A 25,354-nucleotide genomic window follows, 5' to 3' on the forward strand; every position below is an offset into this window, starting at 1 on the left:
CAGACACCCCTCCCCCGGCCTCAGGGCCACTCACCCCGCCACTCACGCGAGTGATTTTGACGGAACCAAAAATCAACCCAGCGCCCGCCTGACACAACACTGGCCTGAATGGTGCTCAGTAAACACAGCTGCCTGCCTGCCTGCCTGCCTGCCTGCCTTGGATCCCGCCGCTCGCTGCCTTCAACCACAACATACAGTAGCCCTTGTTCCCTCATCTCACCCCCTCCTTCCCCCCAGCGGACAGTACCATATCCACCATGGGCGCCGCCGACGTCCCACCACCGCACGCTCCCGCCGACCCGGCCGCCGCCGCACGGCCCCGCTCACCGCCGCCGCCGCGCAAGGACAAGCCCGTGCCGCCTACGCCGCCGCTGCGCATCTTAGACCGCGGCCGCGGCGTCACGTACTCGCGCACTGGCTTCCTCGGCGAGGGCGGCTTCGCCCGCGTGTACGAGGTGTTTGATGAGGAGGCTACCCGCAAGGCCGTCAAGGTCGTCCACAAGGCCTCGATCAAGACGAAGAAGAACAAGACCAAGGTGGGTGCCGTTGGCGGGGTAGGGCTGACCCCCAGCTCTGGGCAGAGATCAAGCTCCACCAGATGCTCGTCCACCCCGACGTCGTCCGCTTCCACGACTGCTTTGAGGACGACGAGAACGTCTACATGGTGCTTGAGCTGTGCGAGAACGGGTCCTTGATGGACCTGCTCCGCCGCAGGAGGCGCTACTCGGAGCCCGAGGCCCGCTACTTCCTCGTCCAGATCATCGGCGCCTGTCTCTACATGCACGATATGAACGTCATCCACCGCGACCTCAAGCTCGGCAACCTCTTCCTTGACGGCGACATGAACGTCAAGGTTGGCGACTTTGGCCTTGCGGCCTTGATTGAGAACCCTGGCGAGCGCAAGAAGTGAGTTGTTGTGCTGGACACGGCTGACGACCAGGACCATTTGCGGTACGCCAAACTACATCGCGCCAGAGGTGCTGTTCGACACAGCGAACGGCCACTCGTTCGAGGTTGACGTGTGGTCTGTCGGCGTCATTCTGTGAGCTAGCGGTTGTTCGCGCAAAGCTGACCCCAGTTACACCCTCCTCATTGGCAAGCCGCCGTTCCAGACCAAGGACGTCAAGGCCATCTACCGCCGTATCCGCGAGAACCGCTACGAGTTCCCGGCTGACAAGGAGATCTCGTCCTCGGCCATGGACCTCATTAGTAGCATTCTCAACTCCAACCCTGACAAGCGTCCATCACTCCAAGCCATCCTCCAGCACCGCTGGTTCACCGACGGCCCATTCCCTTCCCACATCCCGCACTCGGCCAACGATGGCACCCCCGACTTCTCCAACCTCTCGAGCTCTCAAAGCAGGCGCAACTTTGAGGCCGTCAAGCGCAAGGCGGCTGGACCGGCGCAGACAACGACGCCACCACCAGCGGACAGGGCATCACAGCTTGGCAGTTCCATCATGGCTCAGGAGCGTGACTTCAACAACGCCGTTCAGCCCGATAGCCCCATCTCTGCCCTGCTCAACTCGGCTCGCCAGCCACTGGTCCAAGCCGCCGCACCCATCAAGGAGCCTTCGCTTCTCCGCAAGCTCAGCGCCGCCGGCGCGCAAAGCACCCTCAGCCCAGCTCGTCGCCAAGCCGCTGCCGCTACTTTATCACGGCGACCACCACCTGGCCCTGCGACCAAGGCTCCTATCATGGACGACGTGGCTGAAGAGGATGAGGGACAGGACGGTGGAGATGAGGCTGAGCAGGTCAACCCAGTCAATCGCGACCGCGAGCTCGCCACTCAGAAGGCGCGCATCGTCTCCCAGATGGCTGCCATGCGTCTGTCGGACACCGAGGAGACTCGCCCTCGCGAGGTGCGCGAGCCAACACGTGAGATCAGACGCGACGAGTCCAGACGTGAGCGGACATCATCGTCCGTCGCAACCACCAGCAAAGCCCCGCTCGGCGAGACGACTGCCCAGCCGCAGCGCAGGTCGAAGGAACCAGTACAGGTCAAGCCCGTCAAGACCTCTGACCCATTGTCTCTCTACGAGCTCTGTGAGCGCAACCTCGAGACCGGTATGGCTCTGGCGAACACCGAAGCTGGCTTCAGCACGCCAGGTGAGCAGTTTGTGCGATTATCGCTGACACGCCCAGACATTGAACTCTCTCCTGCGGGGCCCAAGAAGTTTGTTGTCTCGTGGCTCGACTACACTGCCAAGTACGGCATGGGTGTCGTCCTCAGCGACGGCACCGTCAGCGTACACTTCAACGACTCGAGCTCAGTATCCCTCTCGCCGAGCAAGCAGCACGTCGAGTATCTCGGCCCTCCCTCCGAAGGACGGGTCCAGGAGCGCCGCAACTTTGAGGTCGAGTCGTACCCCTCCGAGGTCAAGACCAAGGTCTTCCTCCTCCACCACTTTGAAAACTACATGCTCGGCAAGCTGTTAAGCGAGCAGCCCTACACCTATGTCGACAGCAAGCTCAACAAGGGAATGGTCTACATCGAGCGCTACCTGCGCATGAAGCATGTGATCCTCTTCCGCCTGAGCAATCGCATCCTCCAGGTAAGCTAATGAGAGGATGATAGCTCACACCCCAGTTCAACTTTTACGACCACACGAAGCTCATTCTCTCCGAGAACGGCCTGGTTGTCTCCATCATTGACAAGCACCAGACTCTGCGCAGCTGGAGCCTCGAGGCGCTTCTCCGCCCCGCATCCGAAGACGAGTCGGCCAAAGAGAGACGCAGGATTGAGACGGTCGTGCACAAGGTGCAGTACGCCAAGGACATTCTCACCAAGATTCGTCTGCACGGCACCTCCAAGACCAAGGAGGAACGCAAGGAGGACCGCCACGAGGTGGTTGAGCCTGAAGCGCCTCGCGAGCGTCGCGTTGACCGTGAGCGCGAGCGTGAGCGTGTCGACCGCAACCTTGCCGAGCGTGAGCGTGCTGCGCCCCGTACCCTCCGCACCTAGTGCCGTCCGCCGTCTCCTTTCCTTGTCCCATGGCCCTGCCTGTGTGCTCATAGCTGCCCCCGCCGGTCCCCCCGGCCTCGTCTTCCTCTCCGCGCTTGCATTGCACGTTGTACAACACCGTAATATATCCAGCAGGACTATGCATGGTTTCACACTCGTTGCAGCGACGCGCACTAGAACGGGACAGTGCACAACATGTCACATGCAGGATACCAAATGCAAGAATGCGCTACAAACATGAACCCCCTAGTCGCTGAGCACGATGTAGTCGTCCTCCTCCTCATCGACAGTCTGACCAGCCTTGGCGGCCCAGAACGCCTTGCGCTCGGTCGACTTGACCTTGCGCGACGCGCCAGGCGAAGCAGGAACCGCGGGCGTGGCAGACCCAGCCCGCGAGCCGGCCCGCGACGGCGCCTTGGAGCCAGGCTTGGAGCCCGCCACCGAGGGCGGCTTAGACCCAGCCTTGGAACCCGCCACCGACGGCGCCTTGGACGCGGGTGCCTTGGACCCCGCGCGCGAGGCCGCCTTCGACCCCGCCTTCGAACCCTTCCCATTCGCCTTGCCCAGGTCATACCTGCTCTCCTCGGGCGAGTCGCCGCGCGACGCCGCAAGCGCCTCAAAGTCCACCTCGTCCTCGCTCACGCTCTGATGGCGCGCCGCGATGCCCTTGATCTGCAGGCCGGTGCTGACCTTGGACCCAGCCTCGCGGATCTCGCCATCCTCGCTCGCAGACCCCGACACCTTGCGTCCCTTGGCCTTGCGCGGCGCAGCACGCTCGCTCCCCGACGACTCGCTCTCCCAAACCGCTCCGGGCTCGGGGTCACTGTCGTCGTCCACGAGGATGGCGTTGAACTCGTCCTTGCCAGCCGGAGATGGCGTGCGGGCCTTGCGGGCGCGCTTGGGCTCGGCGGGAGCCGACGTGGATGCTGAAGCCGACTTGGTCTTTGACCCCGTGTCGTTCCGGCTCGTCGGGGCAGGAGGGTGCACATCTGGCAGGTCATCAGGTAACCGGCCCAGGTCCTTTGAGATGAGTCGCTGAACCCTCTTGTCGTCGAACATGCCCTTCAGGTGTGCACGGAACTTGACAGCCTGAGGGGGCTCGCCGAGGATGCTTCCAAGGATACTTAGTTCGCTCGCCCGAAGGTGAGGGATCTGGCCGTCATCGAGCTGTTTCTTCCGCTCTGACAGGACACCCTGGAGGATGTCGTAGGCGCCAGCCAAGACGAGCTTGACGTCGCGGATACCAAAAGACGTCTTGGAGATGTCGTTCTCCACGTCCTGCGGGTCCTCGATCGACAACAGCCACGGCTGGCCGTTAAAGTTGGCCCATCCACGCTTGCGCTTCGAGTAGTACTCGCCACCTCGACGGAGCGAAATGCCGACGTCGTTGTAGTTGAAGCTCCTGCCGTACAGCTCAAAGAATTCCATGAGCAGGACGCCGAGGTTGTTGAGTGGATTAATCTCTGATCTTCTGATCTTGGGGTGGAGCTGGAGGAACGACAGGACGAGGCAGATGACCGAGTAGCTGCCAAGTCCGCCTGAGAACACCTCGTTCATCGACCGCTGCTGAAGGAACGCCTTGACGACCAGGATGAGCTCGCGCGATCCAGGATACGAGTCGAGGTAGTGACGCATGATCTTGCCGGCCGAGATACCGTTGGTCTGGTTGACCGAAATATCAATGTTGATCGCACCTGGAGATCAGCAAGGACTTGTACAGCGCGACTCACCATCGTTGGTCTCGAACTTGACAATTGGCACCTTGGCTCTGGCAATGACGACGACCTGGTTGGCGAGTCTCCTCTTCATGAGCCCGGCGAGGGCGTGCAAGAATTTGACGATCTTGGGCTTCTCTGCGTTGACCAGTTGGGGGTTGAATACGACAAGGTCGATATCGCCGGTCGGAAGGTACAGCTGTGTCTGCCAACTGCCAAAGGGAGTAACCTCTGCGCCAGGAAAGTGTGACCTGATCAACGCGGAGAGGTAGTCGATCAAGTCTCGCCGAACAGTGTACTCCTCGAGCGACGGTGACATGTGGTCGTAGAATGCACGAACCTCGTCATTCAACCTGGGTTTCGAGTCAGCCTGGTAGTCAAACAATGTGTCTGGCCGCGCACATTTCTGCAGTGTCGGCACACCGCTCCCAGTCGACATTGACAGCCCATGGCGCGTGTCGATTGTTGGCCATTTCCTCCTCCTTCTTGTTCCTCGGTCCGGTGATCGGTCCATTCTCTCCCTTTGCCTTCTTGGGCGGGGGGGCCGACTTGCCCTTGCCCTTGCGCTTCTTTCCCGTCTTGGACTCGGCCGCACTGCTGTCGTCGTACCGGTCCGTGTCCGTCTCATGCGCCCTTCCCTTGCCCTTTGCTGAGCTCGATGCTGGTGGACTTGGTGGGCTTTGGCTGCGCGACGGGCCAGCCTCGGAGACGAGGTCGTCAAAGCCGATGAACTCGTCGCCGACGCTGAACTCTGTGTCTATTGCTGCTGTCATGTGGTGTGAGAATGAGAGAGAAGAAGAAGCAAGGTCGAGTTGTTGCTCTGACCCACTGCAGTCGCTCGCTGCACTGCGCGTCGTCCAATTCCAACTTTTGGCATTGAAACGTGATAACAGCGGCGGCGGCGAGTTGCATCCATCACAACACAGTGTATAACTCCACGTCATTTTTGGTGTGCCTGTAATTGAATCGACGACGTCAGGGGAGGTCTCGCCCCGGCGTGCCGCCGTCGACACGCCCAGCCAGCCACCCAGCCAGGATCACAATCGTCGCGACCCGGTCAAATACATCACCAGACTGGCCGCAACCTCGTCGCAATCCCACTCTTCCCTCTTCCTCTCTCTCTTGCCCCACAACTCGCACTTCACGACCATGTCTGCCTTGATCACAATCAAGAACGCCACGGCACTTCACCTCCCCGCGCCGGGCGCCACCCCCGTCCCCTTGGCCCACGGCGACCTCCACCTCAACCTCTTGCCGGCGGCACCTCCCGAGCGCCCGACCGACGCGCTCATCATCACCGTCGGCGCCAACAGCTTCCCCCTCGCCCCCAACTCGCCCGTTCAGCGCACCCGGAGCAAGAACGAGCACCCGAGCTTCATCTTCACGCCTGCGCCGCCAGCCGGCGGCCAGAGCATTGGCCAGGTCCGGATCGACATGGCTGATAGGTGGGTAACGCGCAGGGGTTGGGAGGGGAGGCGCGAAGCAGGGGTTGGATGGCAGTCATTGCTCGCTGCGTGAGCATAAGGGTTGGTGGCCGGGCGATTCCATCTCGGAGTGCACTGAGCAGGAGGGAGGGAGGAGGGAGGGTAGTGGCGAGGCCCTAGCCGTGACGCAGTGACAGGTGACACGGGCACCGCTTGTGTCTATCTACAGACTGGCATACTCATACTCACACACCACAGCAAGAGCCCAGAAGCGTGGGACGCCACCGAGGAGGCGTGCAAGGCCCTCCAGGCCGAGCTCAAGGCCCACAACCAGTGGGAGGACAAGGTCCTCTTCGTCGACGACGAGTACGAGACTGGTGGACCCATCACCGGCCCCAAGGCCGGCTGGGGCGAGACGATTGCTTCGTCAATCTGGGGCTTTGGCTCGGCCATCTCGTCGCGCATCACCGGCGGTCCGGAGCCGACGCTGCCTACTACGGCGCCGGGGCCCTCCGCCGGGTCGCCTTCGTCGCCGGTCGGCTCGCAGTTTGGCCAGGGCAACTTCCGCTCCTTTGCGGCCGACTCATGGAACCAGGCTACCATTGCCGCTCAGGGCTTTGGTCATGCCGCTGTTGCTGTTGGCGGTGCGATCGGCCAGCAGGCCAAGCACGCCGTCGAGGGCCTCCAGGCGCCGCCTGTTCCCCCCAAGGCCGACGGCACCGAGGGGCCTGCCGGCGCCGCACCTCCCGCACCGCCCAAGGACGCCACTCCTGCCACGACCTCGACTTCCGCATCGCCGCCCGCGAGCTCGTTCTCGGTCGGTGGCGACGACGATGTGTCGACAAAGTCGATCAAGGACGAGTCTGTCAAGGACGACGAGTCGGTCAAGGAGGCCGTCAAGGAGACCGTCACCAAGGACTCCAAGTAGAGCAACCGCAGGGACGTGTGATGAGCACACCGGATTGATGGCAGTGGCTTGATAGGACCGTTCATTCTGTCCGTACGACGGCCTGTAACTAGTATGAATTGGTACCAACCCTGTGACAGTGTGGGGGTGTGTTTGGGCGCCGCGGAGTGGGGGGGGGGGGGGGTTGAGGTGGGAGGTGCAGCTTCATTCGCAGGCAGGGCATGAGGGAGGGGGGAGGGGGCACCACTCCCGGCGACGCAATGTTCGGGCTTGAAGACTGGAAAGTCGTCTTTTCTTGTTCTATTACAGATGGGCAGGTAGAAGTTCAGCGTTCTACTCGCTGTATGCCTCGTAAACGAGGTGCTGGCAGAAGCATGTTCAACTTGTTTGGGACAGGCTGACCAATGTCGCGGAATGGGAGTGGCAGTTTTGAGGCAACTGCACCACGCTCAGCACACACTGATGCGTCCCATCGAGTCAACACCCTCCCAAGGAAGAAGTAATCAGTTTGGTAGAGTGTACCTCTCGAGCTGGGGGGTTCTTGAATGACTACAAGCTACGGACGGGCACAGAGACGTCCGAGTTGAGGTTGTTCGCGCGACGAGGGGCAACCTTAGCAGTGCGACTCGCTCCCGACGGCTTCAGCGGCCGTCTGAAGCTCCCAGAAGATGTATTTATACCATCCCGTCAGTGATTTCATGAGTCAAATGCGCGGGCGAGTGCATCGGGGGCATAATGGGGAGCGGATGGTTTGCCATGAGAAGGGAGACGAGTGGTGAGAGATAAGCCCTTCGCGGGCAAGTACGAGTGCGATGGGGTTGGAATCTTTCACCGATGCATTCCACACCCCCAATCTACCTACCACAAACCTTGTCTGCTCGCTGCCCTCTTCAACTGGAGAGCAATGCGGGATTGCAATGCTGACAGCGCGAGCGTGGCGGAGATGATTCGCCACCACTCGGATCACGTGAGGCACTTGCGGGCAACCATCGTCATGGGCCGGAGCCGATAGTCTTGCCGACTTGTTCAACGACTCGGCTTCGCAGCAACCTTGGACACTACAAATTGTCGACACCACACGAGTGGTGCGTCGGTCGCTATCATCCCCACAGACAACTACTCTGCGGCATCTCGACTCTCTGGCCCATCGGCGATCCCCGCGTCATCGGCATCGGCACCTCCGGCAGGTGACAACCTCCACTGTCTGAAACATCAAGTGACTCACAAGGTATGCCCACGCCAAGCTCCCCACCTGACACCAGTCATGTCGGCCCCAATCATCGTCTCGCACGGCGCGATCCACCCGCGCGTAGCCGCCACGCCGAGCACGCTGGCACTGTCGATCGCCGACTCGTCGGTCGCCAACCTCGCACCGACGGGCGGGACGTGGTTCTTCCAGCAGCCTGAGGAGGGCGCGCACATCCACGCGTCGAGCCTCACGCTCGCGCTGCAGCACACGCTCGGCGCGTACTCGCACTTCGGGGGCAGCCTGTCGCTCCGCGCGCCGGCGCACGGCGTCACCCACGCCCACTCGGCGCGGTACGGCCGCGTGTGGGTGCGCTTCGGGCACGACGACGACCCGGGGGTCGGGCTGACGGTCGCGTCCTGGGACCGGCCGATGCGTGACGTGCTCCCGCTCGAGCTGGACGGCGCGGTGGACTCTGCGCCGGCGTCGGCGGCGGGGCTGATCGACGCGAGCGGCATGGCGAGCTTGCGCGAGGGTCGCGCCGGGTACGGGGTCGTGGTGCAGATCACGAGCTTTAGCGATGGCGGACTGGCGGTGTCCGTGCTCGCGCATCACTGCTTGATGGACGCGCACGCGCTCGCCGTGTTCGTCGGCGACTGGGCAAAGGTTCATACTGAGCAGAACCGGCTTCGCGCCGACGGGTTCCCGACCGACTCGTTCCCGCGGAGGTTGTTCAGCCCCGAGCTGCTGGATAAGCATGCGGTGGGGGATATCGACCACGAGGCGGCGGATGAGTTGATCGTGGCTGTCGCCGACCGGCTACCGCAGCTCAAATTGGACTTTTGGGCTCGGCGGCCTGGGCACCCCGAGGACCTCGGGCCTGTGTGGTTCAAAGCCCCGCGGGATCCGCCGCCGGCGGTGCGGGCGCTTGACGAGGCAGCGGGGCACAGACGAGGGCCGCGGGTGCCGTGGGAGGAGTGGGACACGGCGGCGCCGGTGCTTGACCGCACGATTGTCTTCTCGCCGCAGCAGATCGAGCGGCTGTACGCTGCCGCGCATGAGAGCGGGACGCCGAGCCGGGAGAACAGCAGCCAGGGGACGAACGGCCACGCCAGCGGGCACCACCACCGCGTGAGCCGCCTCGACGCTGTGCTCGCATCCGTCTGGGCTGCGATCGTGCGTGCGCGCAACTTGCCCCCAGAGACGGACGTGTACCTCGAGACCACGCTCGGCCTGCGCTCGCGCGTCCTCCCGCCGTTGGGCGACGCGTTCGTCGGGTCCCCCATCATAAACTGCAGCTCGGCTCTCCCCGCCGGCGCGTTGACCGCAGCGACTGGCGCGCGCGCGATCCGCAATACGATCACAGAGTTCTCCCCGCCGGCCGTGGGCGCAATGCTGCACCGCATGGCCTTCGTCCTCGACCCGGCGCGCGAGTGGAACTGCTTCCTCGGCGAGCGGCACGTGCTCACGACGTCGTGGCTCGGCATCGGCGTGTACGACACCGACTTTGGCATCGGCCGCCCGCTCTACGTGCACGCCAACATGCCGCCGTGTGACGGACTGCTGGTGGCCATGGACCTGGCCGACACGCGCAAGGGCGCCAAGTGGCATGAGAGCGGCCTGAGCGTGCGGCTCATGCTGCGCGCCGGCGTGATGGAGCAGGTGCTCGTCGACCACGAGCTACGCGGCGTCGACCTCAGCCGGGGGTATAGATAGCATAAGTGTAGACGCATTAGATGGCATCGTGAGTGTATCTGTTGCATGCATGAGGGTGATGGGTGGCGGCGCTGGCGGTGGCTGCGTGACGCGCTTGATTTTGACTTTCGTGACGCAAGACGGGAGCAAACACAAGACACTAAACACAGTTGTTGTGTTGTTGTCGACATCACAATCCGCTCTTGTCCACCCACACAAGCTGTATCATACCCGTACACTGTACCCTGGCGGCCACCATCCGCCCTCCCCCCCGTCGCCTGTGATCCGACGCGCGCGAGCTCAGCGCGACACCACAACCATGGCATCACAAGAGCCCCGGCCACCGCTGTCCGCGCCGCTCGCGGCGCGCACCACGCGATCAATGGCGCGGAGAGCATCCGAGCTGGGCCTGCCGCCGCCCTCGGCGCCCCGGATTCCATCGTCATCCGCCGGCCCGAGCCGCATCCCCACCGCCTCGAGACCGACCCGCACATCTGCACGGGTGCGCGGACCGGCTGCGGCACCAGCGCTCGTGCCCTCGCTCCAGGTCGGGTCGAAGAGAAAGGCCGACGACAGCGCCGCGAGGGCCAAGAGACCCCGCGTGAATGACACCGCCATGCTGCTGATCCCCGAGGAGGCAGATGTGCAGCCACCCGCAAAGCATCCAGATCCACATCCAGCCCCGGGGCATGTGCCACCGAGCGCGATCCCTCCGGTACCTGCTACGCCATCGCGCGCGCCCGCGCCCACGTCGACAACACAGGTCCACACGCCCCCCTCGCAGCTCTCGGCCCCCGTCGCTGCACCGACGCCGGCCCGCGAGATCCTGGGACGCAGCCTGGACGACGCGGCCGCCGCCGAGATCCAGGCGCGCCCGCCTACACCGCCACGCATCGCCGAGCGGACCCCGCGCAACGGCTACCCGATGCTCACGCCCAAGCGGCCGCGGTCGCCGCAGGCGTCGGATACCGGCCGGCTGACGGTCCGCCGCCTGGATGGTGCCATGGCCACGGCGTCGCCAGGCGTGAGGAGACCTATCGCGGGGTTGAGAGGCCCGGCCCCGCTCCCTGGCGTGCTGTTCGGCGTACCGGCGACGCCGGCTGCGCAGACCGCCGCAACGCCACGGGCGATCGCCACGATGCCGAGACCCAGAGTCGCGCCCTCGCCGTTCCGTGTCCCCGGGGCCGGCGTCACCGTGCCTGTGCCATTTGGTGGAAGGGTCGGAGACAGCACCAGAGCTTCGGAGAACAAGGCGGCTGGGAACGAGGCGAAGTCCCTGGCGAAGAGCACGAGCAGACCCGACCTGCGCCAGCTGGAGCAGCCGCGCTTGATGGCACCAGTGCTCGAGCAGCCACCACAAGCTGAGCAGTCTGCACCGTTGCGCATGCTCGCGCCCGTGCTCGAAGTGCCACAGGTGCCCGAACAGCAGCCCGCTCCTCCATCCATCCAGGTCACGACGGTGGACGAGCCGATGAACGAGGCAACGGCAGATGTCACCATGTCGGAGCCTGCGGTGCCCGAACCAGAAGTTGCAGCGCCCAAAAGACCTCCGTCGGCATTGCCCACGCGCCGCCCGTCGACCCGTCCGTCCAATGCTCCGGCTGCTCCAGCGGCCACGACCGAAGCGCCGTCTGTCCGCCGCGTGCCGTCGTACCCATCGTCGCTTGGATCGGGACCACTGGCACGACCCACCGCCCGTGTTGTGTCCAACCCCCTGGCCGGCCGCTCCGTGTCCAACCCGCCCGTCATCAACGTCATGATGGATGTGGACCAGGCCGCGCCTCGCGCCGTCTCGGACCCCACGAACCGGCGTTCGGTCAGTGGCCCTGTTGTCGGTCCGGGTGCGCCGAGACCACGGGCGAGCCTCAGCATGTCGACCCGCCGCGAGGGCTGGGACGACACGTCGCGCAACCTCACGGGGTTAAGTGACGCGCTGGCCAAGCTCAAGGTGCGGCTGCCTGCTCCTGGCACAGACACTGTCCGCCCAGGCGTGAGACGTGTTTCCAACACGTCGTCTTCGTCGTCGTCGAACAGCAACACGCCGACACTGCCAGACGGCAAGCCGAAAAACCTCGCCCACAGACCCTCGCTCGCAACGTTATCCGCGAGACCAGTCAACCCAACGGCACACAACCGCGAGCCAGGGGACGAGAGCTTCTCGGTCGGGGACCACTCGCTCGCCTCGCTCTGCGCGTCGACGTCGGTCGGCACGTTCCTCAAGGGGGTTGTGGCGTTTGTCGACGTCAAGACAGCCGAGGGCGACGACGCAAGCGGTGTGTTTGTCAACATGCTGAAAACGTGTGGCGCAAGGGTGAGTCTGGTTGCTGCTCACCGCTAACGTGCAGGTCCTCACGCGCCCCACCGAGTCGTGCACCCACATCGTCTACAAGGGCGGCAAGCAGTCGACGGCCGTGTTCTACCGCAGACTGCCAGAGGATAAGCGGCCGTTCGTCGTCGGCATCCGCTGGGTCGTGCGGAGCAAGGAGACGGGCCGCCGTGCGCCAGAGGACGAGCATGTTGTCAACCTCGATGAGGAGGACATCTTCCAGATTGTGAGTTGTGGCAGAGTGGCGGAGCTAACTGGCGCAGAGGCGCAAGTCGATGCAGCCGAAATCGCTCGGCGCCGAGCAGCCCGTGAGCAACGGCCTGTCTTCGAGAATGAGCTTGAACATCCCCGAGCTGTCGGCGACGCGCCACCGCAGCCTGCTGTATGCGCGTGAGTTGATGTCGGCGCCCCGGCCACTAACTCCCCAGCCAAGATCAGCTCGCCGCTGAAGAGTGGCAGATTCTTGCCGCTGGAAGAGTAGCGTAGACCTGTGTTCTTAGTTGTTTGGGATAAACTGTCATGATTGTGAATGAAGCGCTGTCGCTCTAGTGTATGAGTGATGCATATGATATCCAGCGTCTACATGAGCAGCTCGCCCATGGCAATGTCGGGCGTATCGGCCTTTGCCTTCTTCTCTTCTGCCACGAACGCATCGTGCTTCTCCGCGTCGGTGGGCTTGGCCTCAGCGGCAGGCTTGAGGCCGTACTCGAGGAGGACGGACGGGGCAGCGGGCGAGGGCGAGCGGAAGACGGGGTCGGCGCCAGTCGTGCCCGTCTTGGGGAAGGCGATGACGTCGCGGATCGACTTTGCGTCGCAGAGAATCGCGACGAGGCGGTCGAACCCGAGCGCGATGCCCGCGTGGGGCGGCGCGCCGGAGCGCAGCGCCTGGAGGAGGTGGCCGAAGCGGCTGACCTCGTCGTCGTCGAGTTCGAGCACGTCGCGGAACACGTGCTCCTGGAGCGCGGCGTCGTGGATGCGCACCGAGCCGCCGCCAATCTCCTGGCCGTTGAGCACGAGGTCGTAGTGCTGGCCCTTGACGGCTGCGACGTCGCCCTTCTCCAGCAGCGGCAGGTCGTCGGCGACCGGCGCCGTGAAGGGGTGGTGGGTCGCGGCCCAGCGCCCGCGCGAGAGCGCGGCCTTGTCCTCGTCGGCCTTTGTGAAGAGCGGGAACTGGGTCACCCACAGGAAGTGGGGGTTGGCGGGGAGGGCGAGCAGACCCTTTGCGACGGCAGCGTCGGCAATCTGCGTGCGCAGCCGGCCGAGCGGTGTCCAGCCGCCCTCGGCGATCTTGGGCCGCTGCGAGAGCCACACGACGTCGCCGGGCTGCGCGCCGCCCGGCAGCGTGGGGTCAAACGCGAACCCGTACGGGCGGGTGAGGACGCTGTCCTCGGCCCACGAGAACTGGTTCTCGGGCGTGATGCGGACGTAGTCGATCTGGGGTCAGCGGGGAACAGTACGCCACTCACCTGCTGCGACGTCTCAGCGAAAGAGGGGATGTCGAGCCCCGAGGCGATGGCCGCGGGCGTGATCATCCACTCGATGGTCGACGGGCGCTCGTCCACGAGGATCTTGTCGAGCGACTCATCCGACAGCGTGGGGTAGTAGCCGATCGGGAGGGTCTGGCGTCAGCCCACCGCCGCGGCATAGCACACTCACATACATCTCGTACCGCGTGTCGGGCTTGTCGGACCCGTATACGTCCATGGCGACGTCGTACGGCACGACGCGGAACCAGCCCTCGAGCTCCTCGCCCTTGACGTCGCGCCAGATCTTCTTGACGAGCCCCTCGACGACGTCGCGCACCTGGCCGCCGCCAATGGCCCAGGTACTCCGCATCGCATCCGGCCCAGTGGGCTGGGGCGCGCCGTCGACAAACGCCATCTCAATGTCGATCTGCGTAAACTCTGGCTGGCGGTCCTTCCTGCCGTCCTCGTCGCGGAAGCACTTTGCGATCTGGAAGTACTTTGGCACGGCGCCAGAGGCCACGAGCAGCTGCTTGGGCTGCTGCGGGCTCTGCGGGAGCGCGTAGAAGCTCGGCTGGGCGCCGGCCCCAACCCGCGACGGCACGAGGAACTCGCGCGCGCCCTCCGGGCTCGAGTTGAGCAGGATGGGCGTCTCGACCTCTGTGAAGCCCTGGTCGTGGAGGTAGTTCCTGACAATGTGCGCGACGCGGCTCCGCGTGCGCAGGTTGTCTGCGAGCTCCTGCCGCCGGAGGTCGAGGTATCGGTGCTGGGCGCGGAGGTCGTCGTTCGCCAGCGGCGGGCGGTTGGGGTAGAATGGCAGCTGCGCCGCCGCAGGGTTAACAAGCAGCGCAGATGCCACTTCCACCTCGACCTCGTCGGTGGCCTTGCTCGCCGTCTTGGCCTTGGCCTTGCGCGCGATGACGCTCCCGTCGACCTGGACGACCGAGTCGAGGGGCCACGACTCGAGCTGGGCGCCCAGCGCGGGGTCGCGCACGACGAGCTGTACGAGGCCGAGGGGCGAGCGCAGGCCGAAGAAGTAGAGCCCCTCGCCGATCCGCTTGGCCGAGTGCAGCCACCCGGCGAGGGTGACGCGCTGGCCGACGTTGCCGGGCCCGAGGTCGGCGATGTCGTGCGTCGCGCGCTCGCGGGGCCCATGGTGCGCGCGGAGTGCGCCGGGCGCGTACGCCAGCGGCTTGGTCGCGCACGCGGCGCTGCTGCTGAGGCTCCGGGCGGTGGGGGCGAGCGTGCGCGGCGCGCGCGGCGTGCGCACGGCGCGGAGAGCGCGCAGAAGGGCGGGGCCGCGGGTCATGGTGGATGGGTAAAATCGAGTGGAGGCTGCCGATCGTGCCGACTTTTGACGGCGCGGCGACGTCCGGCAAGACAAAGTCGAAGTCGTTTACTCCGCAACCACCTTGCACCCACACCCACCATGTCGCTCCGCTCCGCAGTGCTAGCGCACGCGCTCCCGCACCTCCCCCGCACGTCGTTCACGCGCGCGGCGCTGTCGACGGCGCTCGCGTCCCTGCCCCCCTCGGACGCGCAGCACCGGCCCCCGCTCTCCCACGACGTGGTGGACACGCTCTTCGGGCCCGGCGCCGCTGGTCCGCGCGCGCTCGTCCGCGCGTGGGAGGACGCCGGGCTGGAGGGGATGCGCGGGGCCAAAGGCAGCGTCAAGGACGTGCTCGGCGCGCGGCTGGCCTACTCTGCGAGCGTGGGCGAGCACCTCGTCGAGGCGAGTCGATCCCCACTCCCCCCAAGGCCTAGCTGACCTCTTCAGGCCCACGCGCTCCTCGCGACGCCGACGACGACCCCCTCGATCCCCGTCCCGACCGACGTGCTGGCCCGCCTCCGGCCGCTGGCGCGCTTCTCCACGCCGCCCCTGTACCGGCCGTTCGCGGCCGGCGCCGCGCGCGCCGCCGAGGGGCCGGTGTCCCGCGTCCTCGAGGCGACGGGCGGCCGGCTGCCCCTCGTCGCGGTGGACCCGCTCGCGCCGCTCGCGTACGCGTGGCGCGTGGCCGACGCCGCTGTGCGCGCGGCCAACCCGCACGCCGGGGCCAAGGGGCCCGTCGGGGAGCCGGCGGGCGCCGGCGTAGAGTGGTACACGTCGCGCGCGGCGCTCGCGCTCGCGTACCTCACTGCTGGTGCGTTGTGGACTTGGTAGCCCGCTGACACGGCAGAGGCGCAGCTCCTCCAGCTGTACCCCGCCCCGCTTGAGGGCACCCCTGCCCCGCTTGTGGACAGCGCTGCGACCAACCCCCACTTCGCCGCCGCAAAGGACCAGCTCGCGCGCGCGCTCCGCCGCTACGACGACGCAAAGACCATCTTGGCCGCCGGCGAGAACTCGGCCGACTCGCTCATCAGCTTTGTCGAGCTCGCGACGAGGAGTGTCGCGGGGATTATCAGGAGCCGGGGGTTCTAGGGCCGGCGTAGGACGCAGTGTACATGTATTGGTTTGGCTCGGCGTGCTCGGCGTGGGCGGCGATGTCTCGGGCGCTTGCTTCGCTCAAGATAACAGGCACTCTGCTCGACCAACTGCCGCCAACGTCACACAAACTGCTACTGCTGCATCACGTCTACTACAACCCCACCCCCGCCTAGTCGGCAAGCGCAAACTGCGCCTTGTCGTTGTACTTGGGGTCGTTCTCCTGGTAGATGTCGTAGTAGGGCTCGTACAGGGTCGACTGGTCGCACACGCGGTTGTGGGGCGTCTGCTTGGCGAGCTCCTCGACCTGGTTGAACTCGTCGTCGGTGAGGTCGACGACTGGGGCGTCAGCTCTGGCAAACTCTAGCCGCACTCACGCTTCAGGTTGGCCTCGATGCGCGCAGGGGTGACCGACTTGGGCAGGGGGTTGATGCCGCGCTTGACGAGCCACGACAGCAGGACGTTGGAGCCGGCGACGCCGTGCTTCTTGCCAATCTCGGCCACGACGGGGCTGTTGCGGATGGCAGCGCCGTCAGTGCCACCGAGGGGCGAGTAGCCCTGGGGCAGGATGTCGTGCTTCTGGAGCCAGGTGACCAGCTCGGGCTGGGCGCACTGGATCGAGAGCTCGACCTGGTTGGCGACGGGCTTGATGCGCGCCTCCTTGAGGATCTGGCGCGTGCGGTGGATGTTGAGGTTGGACACGCCGATCGACTTGACGAGGCCCTGGTCGACGAGCTTCTCGAGCTCGCGCCAGGTGGGGATGACGTTGTCAGACAGCGGCACGTCGAGCAGGTTCTTGCCCTCGGCCGACTTCTTGACGTGGTCAAACGTGGGGAGGACGCCGGCGGGCGCGTCGACCTGCCAGTTGATGTTCCAGTGCAGGAGGTACAGGTCGAGGTAGCCGACGCCGAGGTTCTTGAGCGTGTCGGCGATGGCGAGCGGCACGTGCTCCGGGTGGTGGTGGAGCTCGAAGAGCTTGGACGTGATCCACAGCTCCTCGCGGGGCACGCCGCCGTTGCGGATGCCCTCGCCGACCTCGGCCTCGTTGCCGTACGCCCACGCGCAGTCGATGTGGCGGTATCCCGCCTTGATGGCGACCTCGACGGCCTTTGCGACCTCGCCCTTGCTGGGGGTTGTCAGTTGGTGGCTCAGTGCGGTGTGCAGCATCCAACTCACGGAGACTGCCACTGTTGTGTCGAGCCAGAGGAGGGAGCAGGGCAGATGTCAGCTCCAGATGACCAGACGACGTCCACGCCACGCCATACGCACCGTGCCGAGGCCGATCGAGGGGATCTTGCGGCCGTCGCTGAGGGTGAAGTGGGTGGGGACGGGCATTTTGGTGGTTGTAGCTGTTGTAGTGGAGTAGAGGCGGCGGCCGATGGCTCTGACGCGCAGCAGGTTGGGCGGGTGAGTGAGTGGGTGAGTGGAGGAGGGAGAATGGTCTGTACGGCGTTGCGGCTGCGGCTCTTTAATACGTATGGGGCAAGGAGAGGCGAGTCAGAGAGGCGGGTCAAACGGCCGTCACCGCCGGTCGGTACAATGACACGGCGCCGCAGCTGCCGGGGCGTGGGAGCAGAGGCCCACCGGTCAGAGAGGTACAGGTAGGCGAGTCAACTCGGAGGGATGGCGAGGGTGGGTCGGGGTGGGGTGAAGGGGGGCGGGTCAAACTGGGGCTATGACGCCGACAGCGACACCGCGTGCAACAGCCGCGGCCTCCACCCAATCCCTCCGAGAATCCACCGGCCGCGCTCTCGGTCCGCGTCCATCACCTTCGCTCGGCACATTTCCACTGCCGCGCCGCACTTCGGTGCTGGTTCGAGGCGAGCCCCGCAACTCGTCCTGCCTGTTCCTGCTCGTCGCAATGTACAAAACATGACTGCTCTGTTCTTCTCGCGCAAGTCTTGTCATTCTCTATAGATGCTCAACCATGTCGACGCCCACAGCTCACCGCCGACGCCTCAACTCCGCGCCGTGCCAAGCTGATACGGCGTTACCACAGCCCCTATCCCATCGCCGCGCCGTACGCCGCCCGGCTGTGCTGGGGACTGCTGGGACCACGAAACAGTGGTGGTGCATAATGTGTCACCGAGCGACTTGTCTACACACTCGGCGAAATACCACGAGACGAGCCATGGCCATGCTGGCCATGGCTGTACAGCCCTAATGTTACCTCCATCCCATGCCCCTAAATCTGCACAGGAAGGACCATCTCTCAACTCGCAGCCCTCTCCATCTACTCCTCATCGCTCGACTCCTCCTCAGAGCTCGACTCTTCGTCATAGCCAGCGTGCGCCGCGCTGCTGCGACCCTCAAACGACTGGAGCTGGGCCTCCATTTTGGCGATGCGGTCCGCCTCCTCCTGCTCGTTGAGGTGCTTGCGGCCGGGCGCTCCGCCAAAGCCAGACTTGCGAGGCTGCACCTTGTTCTTCTTGCCACGGCCCTTGCGGCCACGGCAGACAAGGTTGTACAGCTTGAGCACAGTCGCGTTGGGAAGCGAGTCGATGTCGAGCTCAATCTCCTGGTCCTGCTCGTGTCAGTCAGTTTGTTCAATGCACTGAAACAGCACACTCACTCCGGAGATCTGGGTCGACGCCTGGATGATCTGGACAGCCTGGCTGAGAATGTCGGCCTCGGCGACCTGGATCTTCTCGGCCAGCTCCTGCTTTTGCTGAATGGTGATGCTCTGCAACTCCTCCTCGCTGTCGGCGTCTTCACGGTACGCAGGCACCTCCTTCTGCTTGCGGGGCTTCTTGGGCGCGCTGTGGCCGTTGGCACCGGGTGAGGCCTTGGAGGTCGTCGAGTACTTGCGCTGGGCCTTGACAGGCTTCTGCGGCTTAGGCTTGCGCTTGGGCGGGCGGCGAGCAATCTTGGCCTCCAGGTCGGCAATCTCGCGGTCGAGGATAGCACGCTCGGCCTTGGCCTCCTTTAGACGGATCGTGTCCTTGTCCTCGGTGTCCGACTCGTCCTCTTCGACAATGACCTCCTCGCTGGGCTCGCGGGGCTCCTGCTTGGGAGGCATGGTGCGGTACCTCTCCTCCCAAAGCTGGAGCAGCGCGTTGGCACCGTTGTGCACAGCGTCACCCGGTGGGTTGAAGGTGGTCGCGTTCGAGACGAGCAGGCGAATGTCCGCGTCGACCTGGGTGACATCCTCGTAAATGTTGTCCTCGAGGCGGGCCTTGATGAGCAACAAGTCGATGGGCTTCTTGATAATCTCCTTGTAGACGGGGATGGCGGTAATGATCTCGCTGACGGGGTAGAGGAATGGCGACACAATCTCAAAGTACTTTTGAGACTTTTCGAAGCCGGTGATCGTGCGCTGAGCCCACTGCAACTGGGGATCGTTGCGACGCTTCGGCTTGCGCTGCGAGCCAGGCTCGTAACCCAGGTCCTTGGAGGGAGGAGGGTGGATTTCGCGCTTCGGACGAGCCGAGTCGGCGTCGCGGCGGATGGTCGGCGTCTGCGAGATGGATTGCCGGCGGCTGGGGGTGGTAGAGGGCCCAGCAGGAGAAGCCGATGCCGCGGGAGGAGGGGGCTGGGGTACCGTCAGCAATCTCGCACCGTGTGTGGGTCGGGAGCAAGGCACACTCACAATGTCGGCGGGAAGCGTCCTCAGCGCCTTCTCCCACTGGTCGTCGAGCTTGCCAGCCGCCTGCGAGACGACATGGTCACGGCCGTTGAACTTGCGCGTGTTCTCCCAGATCTGGCGGACGTCCTTTGAGACTTGAGAGACCGACGTATAAGTGCCCTTTGAGGGGTCCCACTTTGCCGCCTTGCTCTTGTCCTTGGGAGGACCACGAGGATCCGAAGCGATGAGCTTGGTCTCGATGGTGCCGAGGTCCATGGGGTAGTCGATGATCTGGTGGTAGTGGGGAATGTTGAAACGGACAGTGTCGACTGGCTCGCGGAAGTTGAACGAGTTGTTCGACTTGAGAAGAGAGCGGACAGTTGACAGCAGGTGCTTGTGCTGACCTTGTGTGAGGGGCGTCGTGGGCCCTGGGTTGCGAGGAGCAGGCTCCACATAGGTCGTCCACGGATAGACGACTGGAGGGGCATTAGGGTCGACGGGCGCACCGTCAACGCCTGGCGCTTGGGCAGAGGGCGTCGAGTCTCCAAGGTTGACACGTTTTGCGTCACCTCCAACGAGGTCGTCACCTGCACGCTTCACACCAGCACCGTTCGGTCCTCCATCCTCCTCTCCATCCGCGTCAACGTCCATGGCGTTGGGGTTGACTGGGGCAATCGTGGCCGGCGCTGCAGCTGTGGGTGCAGCAGTCGTCGTCGGCTCGGTAGCGGGGATGGGGTCAAAGGTGGTGCCGGCGGGGGTGGGGTAAGCGCCGTCCAAGGGGGGTGTGGTGACCGCGGGCTGCTGGTTGTCCACGGGGGCAGGGGCAGCAGCAGGAGCCTCGACTGCTTCGGCGACAACAGGAGCTGTTGCCGTTGCCAAAGGCTCTGCTGGTGGTGCAGGCGACACCGGCGCCGGTTGGTCGGCGTTGGTGGTGTCGGTGACGGAGGCGGTGTTTGTGGTGGCAGGAGGGGAGGTAACAGAAGCGGAAACTTCTGTGACGCCGTTTGCACCGTTTGGTGTGTTTACGACGACTGGTGGTGCGGCGGCGGCAGCGGGCGTAGGCGTGTGTGACGAGGAAGATTCGGGTTGAGTGGTGGTGGTGACCTGAGCTTTGTCGTCGGCGGCGTCGGCGGCCGGAGGATTGAGGGCGTTTGCGTTTGGCGAACGTGGAGGTTCAACAACGGTGGAAGAAGGTGGAGGAGGGGGGAGGGGGAATTGCGCCCTCTGCCGTTTCCTCTGCGCTTAAGAGAGCTTTCTCGGGGGCAATAGAAGTTGAAGTCTCAGGGCCAGGCGCGACGGGTTCTCCCGGCGGATTGGTCAACGCTGGTTCGGTAGACATGTTTGGGCGCGGCTATTGAGGGAGAGGGAGAGGGAGGGGGAGGGGGACGGGGGGCGTGGGCGGGCCTACAGGCGTCTGTGCGTGCGTGTACAGTCAAGGCAAGGCGTAAGGCGTGCAAGAGGCGCACAGGGCGACAACGGCGGCGGCGGCGTCGGTGGGTGTAAAGGGTTTAGGAACGGGTCCAATAGTATGATGCCAAGGGACAGCGGTGAGTGGCAAAAAAAAGTTGGCAGGGAATTCCAATGACGTTTATATCGTGGATCCGAGGCGACCAGGGCGAACGACAACAACAAGCCAAACGTTGGTGACGTGAAAGAGGATGAGACGAGGCGCGAGACGCGAGGCGCGAGGTGCGTATGGGCGCGCGAGGACGAGGTGGCAAGTGACGGGTGAAGGGGAAGACACAATGAGTCAGCTCCACTTTTCGTAGTATGCATGGGTTCACACGAGGCGCGAGGCAGCAGCCGCGGCACTCCTCTCGCGTCTATAACAATAACCCACCTGGACGAGGTGTCTCGCTGGTGACCAGATGCGTGGGAGGTGCGAGGCTCAGGTCACTTGCGGCGTGGTGTGCCAGGGGTAATGGTGCAAAAGGGAGGGTGTGGGTTGCTGGTAGTGAGCGACTGCAATGCGATGGCGAAGGCAACTAGTACGCCAACGACCGTGTGCTAAATGCTAATGGGGGATTTCTAATGTTTAGGGGGGTATCTACGAGACGCTGATGTAATGGTTTGTTGTTGTTATTGTTGTTGTTGTGACAATGTGGAGGTTGTGCCGAGGGGAGGGGAGGTGGAGGTCGTTCGGTCGGTCGCCCAGTGTCACCGTCGTCACAGAGTGACAAAAAAAATGAAGGTGACGGCGGGGGAGGGGGAAATGGGATTTTTCGAGCCCGGCCCCAATCGGCCCACTCGACTCTTTATAAAGTCAGAGGCCACAAGCGCGGCAGCCTCGACGCCACGACGCAAAAGGCACTGGCAACAGGCACCATACACCAACATTAGGGGAAATTTGACTCCGCGGGCATACGTAATCCTGACTCTCGGCCAATCGGCATTCCCGTCAGTGGCACAAGACAAAAAGGGGCAAGGGGGCGTGCGCGGAACAGCTCGACTTGGGGCACAATGCGGGTCGGGAGATGTAGGGCAGAGAGAGAGAGGGAGAAGGCAGGCAGGCTGTGACAGCCGTCGACGGCGCAATGTGCGGTGCGGTGCCGTGTGCGTGGTGCACACAGCAAGCGTCAAGAGAAACACATTGGGGAGATTCCAGCCTCGAACCGGAAGGAGTTCGTCGGCTTGGAACAGCGCTGCTGGATCTTGCGTGGGCACAACTGAGATGGTCGCCGAACACGACTGCCGGCAGCATGCGGTAGCGAGCTGGGTGGCCGCCCCCAGCCTCTTGTCTTGCTGCTAGGCGTGAAACCGACCTAAAAGGAAGACACGAAGTGCAGATGGGGAGTATGTAGGGTGGTGGTGTCAGTCTAGACTGGGTGTGGACAAGAGTGAGGTGGCTGGGTGGTAGGTGAGACGATGGGTGATGGGGAGGTTGTGAGATTGGTAGTGGATCTTGGCCACCAATGAGTGGGTGGGTGATGGTGGTGCAGAGAGTGAGAGGGGTGGACGGATGAGTGGGTTGCAGGCGGGCGTCATTGTCGCAACCACAAGCACCGTTGTGCTGCGACGACCTCGTCACACGTCACCTTGGGCGGGATCAAATGTATCACGCCTCGGCCATCAGTGGCACTCACTATCCGACCACGACGTCAATGCACCGCGACGCGACGACGGCCAGCCAGCCAACACCAACACCACCACAACCTCGTGCATCATAACCCAAAGCCACAACCACAGCTCGACAACGCTCGAGCACCGCGACGGCGTACTACCATGGCGACCTACTCGGCCTCGGTGGCGGTCGGCGAGGTGCTCCGCCAGCCAGACGACCTCGTAAAGCTCACCGCCTACCGCAACAAGCTCCTCAAGGAGAAGTCGACACTGGATGCAAAGCTCACAGAGGGCATGCGCGCCCAGCTCAACTCGACCCGCGACGCGCTCCTCAAGCTCCAGGAGAGCAGGTCGGCCTCGTCCATGGTCCGCGAGGAGATGATCGAGATTGAAAAGCTCAAGAACAACAAGGACGAGGGCGAGGCATTCGACAAGATCACGCGTGTCTCGACCGTCCACCGCAACTTTGCACAGACGGCCAAGATGGTGTCGCAGCTCCAGTCCATGGCCGACAAGGTCGACCGTCTCACGTACATGCTGCACCAGGACCGGCAGCAGGAGGGCGGACCGATCGGCCCTAGCGTCAACCTGCTGCCCATCCACTTCCAGCTGCACCAGCTCGAGAACTTCATGGCCGAGACGCTGCACGCTGCCAAGCGCGGAGACTCGGCCGACATGCAGGTGCTCAAGATGTGGTTCCAGCCGCTCGAGCAGCTCGGGCACGACTTTGACGAGTGGCTGTGGGAGCTTGGCGGCAGCATCGTCGACCTCTCGCGCGCCGGGTACGGCGGCACGGTCGTGCGCCTGCTCAAGATTGTCGAGTTTGAGGGCAAGGAGGACCAGAAGGCCGTGGCGATGAAGCTCATGCGCAAGGTCGCGCAGCCCGACGCCCAGTCAAACTTCCGCAACATGCAGGCTGCGGCTCGGCACATCAAGAACTACCGGCACAAGCTGCTCGATGCGATGGAGTCGTCGATCAAGCACGCGTACGACGAGCGGTATGACGCGCATCGCGACGACCTGCTCGGGTTCATCGACAGCCTCCAGTTCATCTACAAGGACATTATCCGCATCCAGCACGACATTGAGCCGCTCTTCCCGCCCGACTACGAGGTCGTGCAGTGGCTCGTCAAGCGGTACCACGGCGGGCTGAACGTTGTGCTGCGCAAGGCGGTAGCCTCGGACCCGCCTGCCGAGGTGCTTCTCGAGCTGCACAGCTGGACCAAGGAGTACCGCAAGAACATGAAGGAGCTCGAGGTGCCGTCGGCGTGGCTCCAGCCGCCGCTCCTCGACGGCAAGTCCCAGGACCTGATCGAGGACTATGTCCGCCTGATCGTGACCAAGCTCGACGAGTGGACCGTCAACCTGCAGCGTGAAGAAACACAGAATTTCCGGCTGCGCACCACGGCGCCGTCAATGGTTGACGAGCTGTACGGCATGGACGGCGTCGTCGACTTTTTCCAGCTCGTCAACCAGCAGATCGACCTGGCGCTGGACTCCAACCAAGGCGCCGTGCTCAGCCGCGTCGTGACCGAGTCGGCCAAGGTCATGCGCCGCACGCAAGCCGAGTGGGTGCAGCTCGTCGGGAGCGAGGCGCGCGCGCAGGCCGAGAAGAAGCCCGAGGAGATCCCCGAAGGCCTGGTCGAGTACGTCATGGCGCTCGCCAACGACCAGCTCCGCGCAGCAGACTACACCGAGGCGCTGCAGGCGCGCCTCGAGCCCCTCGTCTCGGACAAGTACAAGGGCGCGATTGTCGAGCGCCTCAACGAGGCGATCGACGGGTATCTCGACGTGGCGAAGCAGTGCAACGCGGCGCTGGTGAGCTTCGTCTTCAATGACCTGCGCCCGGCGACGCGCCAGCTCCTCCAGCCAGCATGGTACCAGGACGGGCTGCTGCAGCAGATTATCGAGACGATGCGCGACTACCTCGCCGACTACCAGGCGCACCTCAACCCGTCCATCTACGACATTCTGCTCGAGGACATGCTCGACGCCTTCCTGATCACGTACCTCACGAGCATACGGCGCGCGTCGGCCAACTCGCTGCGTATGCCCGCCGCCGCGCAGCGGTTCCAGAACGACGTGGCGACCGCGTTCGACTTCTTCGCAAAGCACAAGGCGCCGGCCGAGCTCGAGGCCAATTTCCAGGTCATGGACCAGGTCGCGTCCATGCTCTCGGCGAGCGAGGAGATGGTCTTTATGGACTACTACTCGTTTGCGCAGGTCCACGGGCCGCAGTTTGCGTTTGTCGAGGCGCTCCTCCGCGCCCGCGACGACCTCGACCGCTCGGGCGTGTCGGATATCATGGACACGATCAGGCGGCGGGTCGCAGACGACAACATTACAGACCCCCCAGAACCGACCATCATGGTGAGTTGTGGGCCGGGGCGAGCGCGCGCTGACAGGTCAGGTCAAGGTGCTGGGCAACAAGGGCGGCCTCGCGGCAAACCTCGCAAACTTTGGCAACCTCGTCGTCAACGCCGCCGACCGCGCCGGCAGCGTGGCCAACCGTGTCGGCAGGTCGGCAGGGCGTATCTAGAGAGAGGGTAGGCCACCCAGCATTCTTGGTCACAGACAGCCACTGTATATCACAATTGTCATGCCGCACGAGAGCGCTTCTAATGCA

General features: G+C 64.1%; 10 protein-coding genes across 10 annotated transcripts; 6 read left to right on the forward strand and 4 right to left on the reverse strand.

Moving 5' to 3' along the window:
* Positions 1 to 257: 257 nt before the first annotated feature.
* CDC5 (Cell cycle serine/threonine-protein kinase cdc5/MSD2) lies at positions 258 to 2,965 on the forward strand (the record flags this gene model as incomplete). Its single annotated transcript, XM_069351622.1, has 6 exons — positions 258 to 536; positions 572 to 906; positions 941 to 1,042; positions 1,079 to 2,109; positions 2,146 to 2,555; positions 2,591 to 2,965. The coding sequence occupies 6 exons, from the start codon at positions 258 to 260 to the stop codon at positions 2,963 to 2,965; spliced, it is 2,532 nt and encodes an 843-aa protein (XP_069212008.1).
* A 246-nt stretch (positions 2,966 to 3,211) lies between these two features.
* Q8F55_003062 (uncharacterized protein) lies at positions 3,212 to 5,453 on the reverse strand (the record flags this gene model as incomplete). Its single annotated transcript, XM_069351623.1, has 3 exons — positions 3,212 to 4,659; positions 4,696 to 5,033; positions 5,083 to 5,453. The coding sequence occupies 3 exons, from the start codon at positions 5,451 to 5,453 to the stop codon at positions 3,212 to 3,214; spliced, it is 2,157 nt and encodes a 718-aa protein (XP_069212009.1).
* A 376-nt stretch (positions 5,454 to 5,829) lies between these two features.
* Positions 5,830 to 7,032, forward strand: Q8F55_003063 (uncharacterized protein; the record flags this gene model as incomplete). The annotated part of the gene is made up of 2 exons (XM_069351624.1): positions 5,830 to 6,125; positions 6,363 to 7,032. 2 exons carry the CDS (start codon positions 5,830 to 5,832, stop codon positions 7,030 to 7,032), a joined length of 966 nt encoding a protein of 321 aa, XP_069212010.1.
* A 1,243-nt stretch (positions 7,033 to 8,275) lies between these two features.
* On the forward strand, positions 8,276 to 9,913 carry Q8F55_003064 (uncharacterized protein; the record flags this gene model as incomplete). The annotated part of the gene is made up of 1 exon (XM_069351625.1): positions 8,276 to 9,913. One exon carries the CDS (start codon positions 8,276 to 8,278, stop codon positions 9,911 to 9,913), a length of 1,638 nt encoding a protein of 545 aa, XP_069212011.1.
* A 298-nt stretch (positions 9,914 to 10,211) lies between these two features.
* Positions 10,212 to 12,699, forward strand: Q8F55_003065 (uncharacterized protein; the record flags this gene model as incomplete). Its single annotated transcript, XM_069351626.1, has 4 exons — positions 10,212 to 12,203; positions 12,238 to 12,444; positions 12,482 to 12,608; positions 12,647 to 12,699. 4 exons carry the CDS (start codon positions 10,212 to 10,214, stop codon positions 12,697 to 12,699), a joined length of 2,379 nt encoding a protein of 792 aa, XP_069212012.1.
* A 98-nt stretch (positions 12,700 to 12,797) lies between these two features.
* On the reverse strand, positions 12,798 to 14,990 carry MSD1 (aspartate--tRNA ligase msd1; the record flags this gene model as incomplete). Its single annotated transcript, XM_069351627.1, has 3 exons — positions 12,798 to 13,652; positions 13,685 to 13,837; positions 13,875 to 14,990. The coding sequence occupies 3 exons, from the start codon at positions 14,988 to 14,990 to the stop codon at positions 12,798 to 12,800; spliced, it is 2,124 nt and encodes a 707-aa protein (XP_069212013.1).
* Positions 14,991 to 15,110: 120 nt separating this feature from the next.
* On the forward strand, positions 15,111 to 16,100 carry Q8F55_003067 (uncharacterized protein; the record flags this gene model as incomplete). The annotated part of the gene is made up of 3 exons (XM_069351628.1): positions 15,111 to 15,413; positions 15,459 to 15,822; positions 15,859 to 16,100. The coding sequence occupies 3 exons, from the start codon at positions 15,111 to 15,113 to the stop codon at positions 16,098 to 16,100; spliced, it is 909 nt and encodes a 302-aa protein (XP_069212014.1).
* A 175-nt stretch (positions 16,101 to 16,275) lies between these two features.
* Q8F55_003068 (uncharacterized protein) lies at positions 16,276 to 17,438 on the reverse strand (the record flags this gene model as incomplete). Its single annotated transcript, XM_069351629.1, has 3 exons — positions 16,276 to 16,442; positions 16,481 to 17,229; positions 17,362 to 17,438. The coding sequence occupies 3 exons, from the start codon at positions 17,436 to 17,438 to the stop codon at positions 16,276 to 16,278; spliced, it is 993 nt and encodes a 330-aa protein (XP_069212015.1).
* Positions 17,439 to 18,336: 898 nt separating this feature from the next.
* On the reverse strand, positions 18,337 to 20,319 carry BDF1 (transcription initiation at TATA-containing promoter protein; the record flags this gene model as incomplete). The annotated part of the gene is made up of 3 exons (XM_069351630.1): positions 18,337 to 18,627; positions 18,676 to 19,635; positions 19,693 to 20,319. 3 exons carry the CDS (start codon positions 20,317 to 20,319, stop codon positions 18,337 to 18,339), a joined length of 1,878 nt encoding a protein of 625 aa, XP_069212016.1.
* Positions 20,320 to 22,890: 2,571 nt separating this feature from the next.
* Positions 22,891 to 25,267, forward strand: SEC6 (SNARE-binding exocyst subunit S6; the record flags this gene model as incomplete). The annotated part of the gene is made up of 2 exons (XM_069351631.1): positions 22,891 to 25,098; positions 25,139 to 25,267. The coding sequence occupies 2 exons, from the start codon at positions 22,891 to 22,893 to the stop codon at positions 25,265 to 25,267; spliced, it is 2,337 nt and encodes a 778-aa protein (XP_069212017.1).
* Positions 25,268 to 25,354: the final 87 nt, after the last annotated feature.

The sequence above is a fragment of the Vanrija albida genome (genome assembly GCF_041260175.1).
Source record: "Vanrija albida strain AlHP1 chromosome Unknown contig_2, whole genome shotgun sequence".
NCBI lineage: Eukaryota > Fungi > Basidiomycota > Tremellomycetes > Trichosporonales > Trichosporonaceae > Vanrija > Vanrija albida.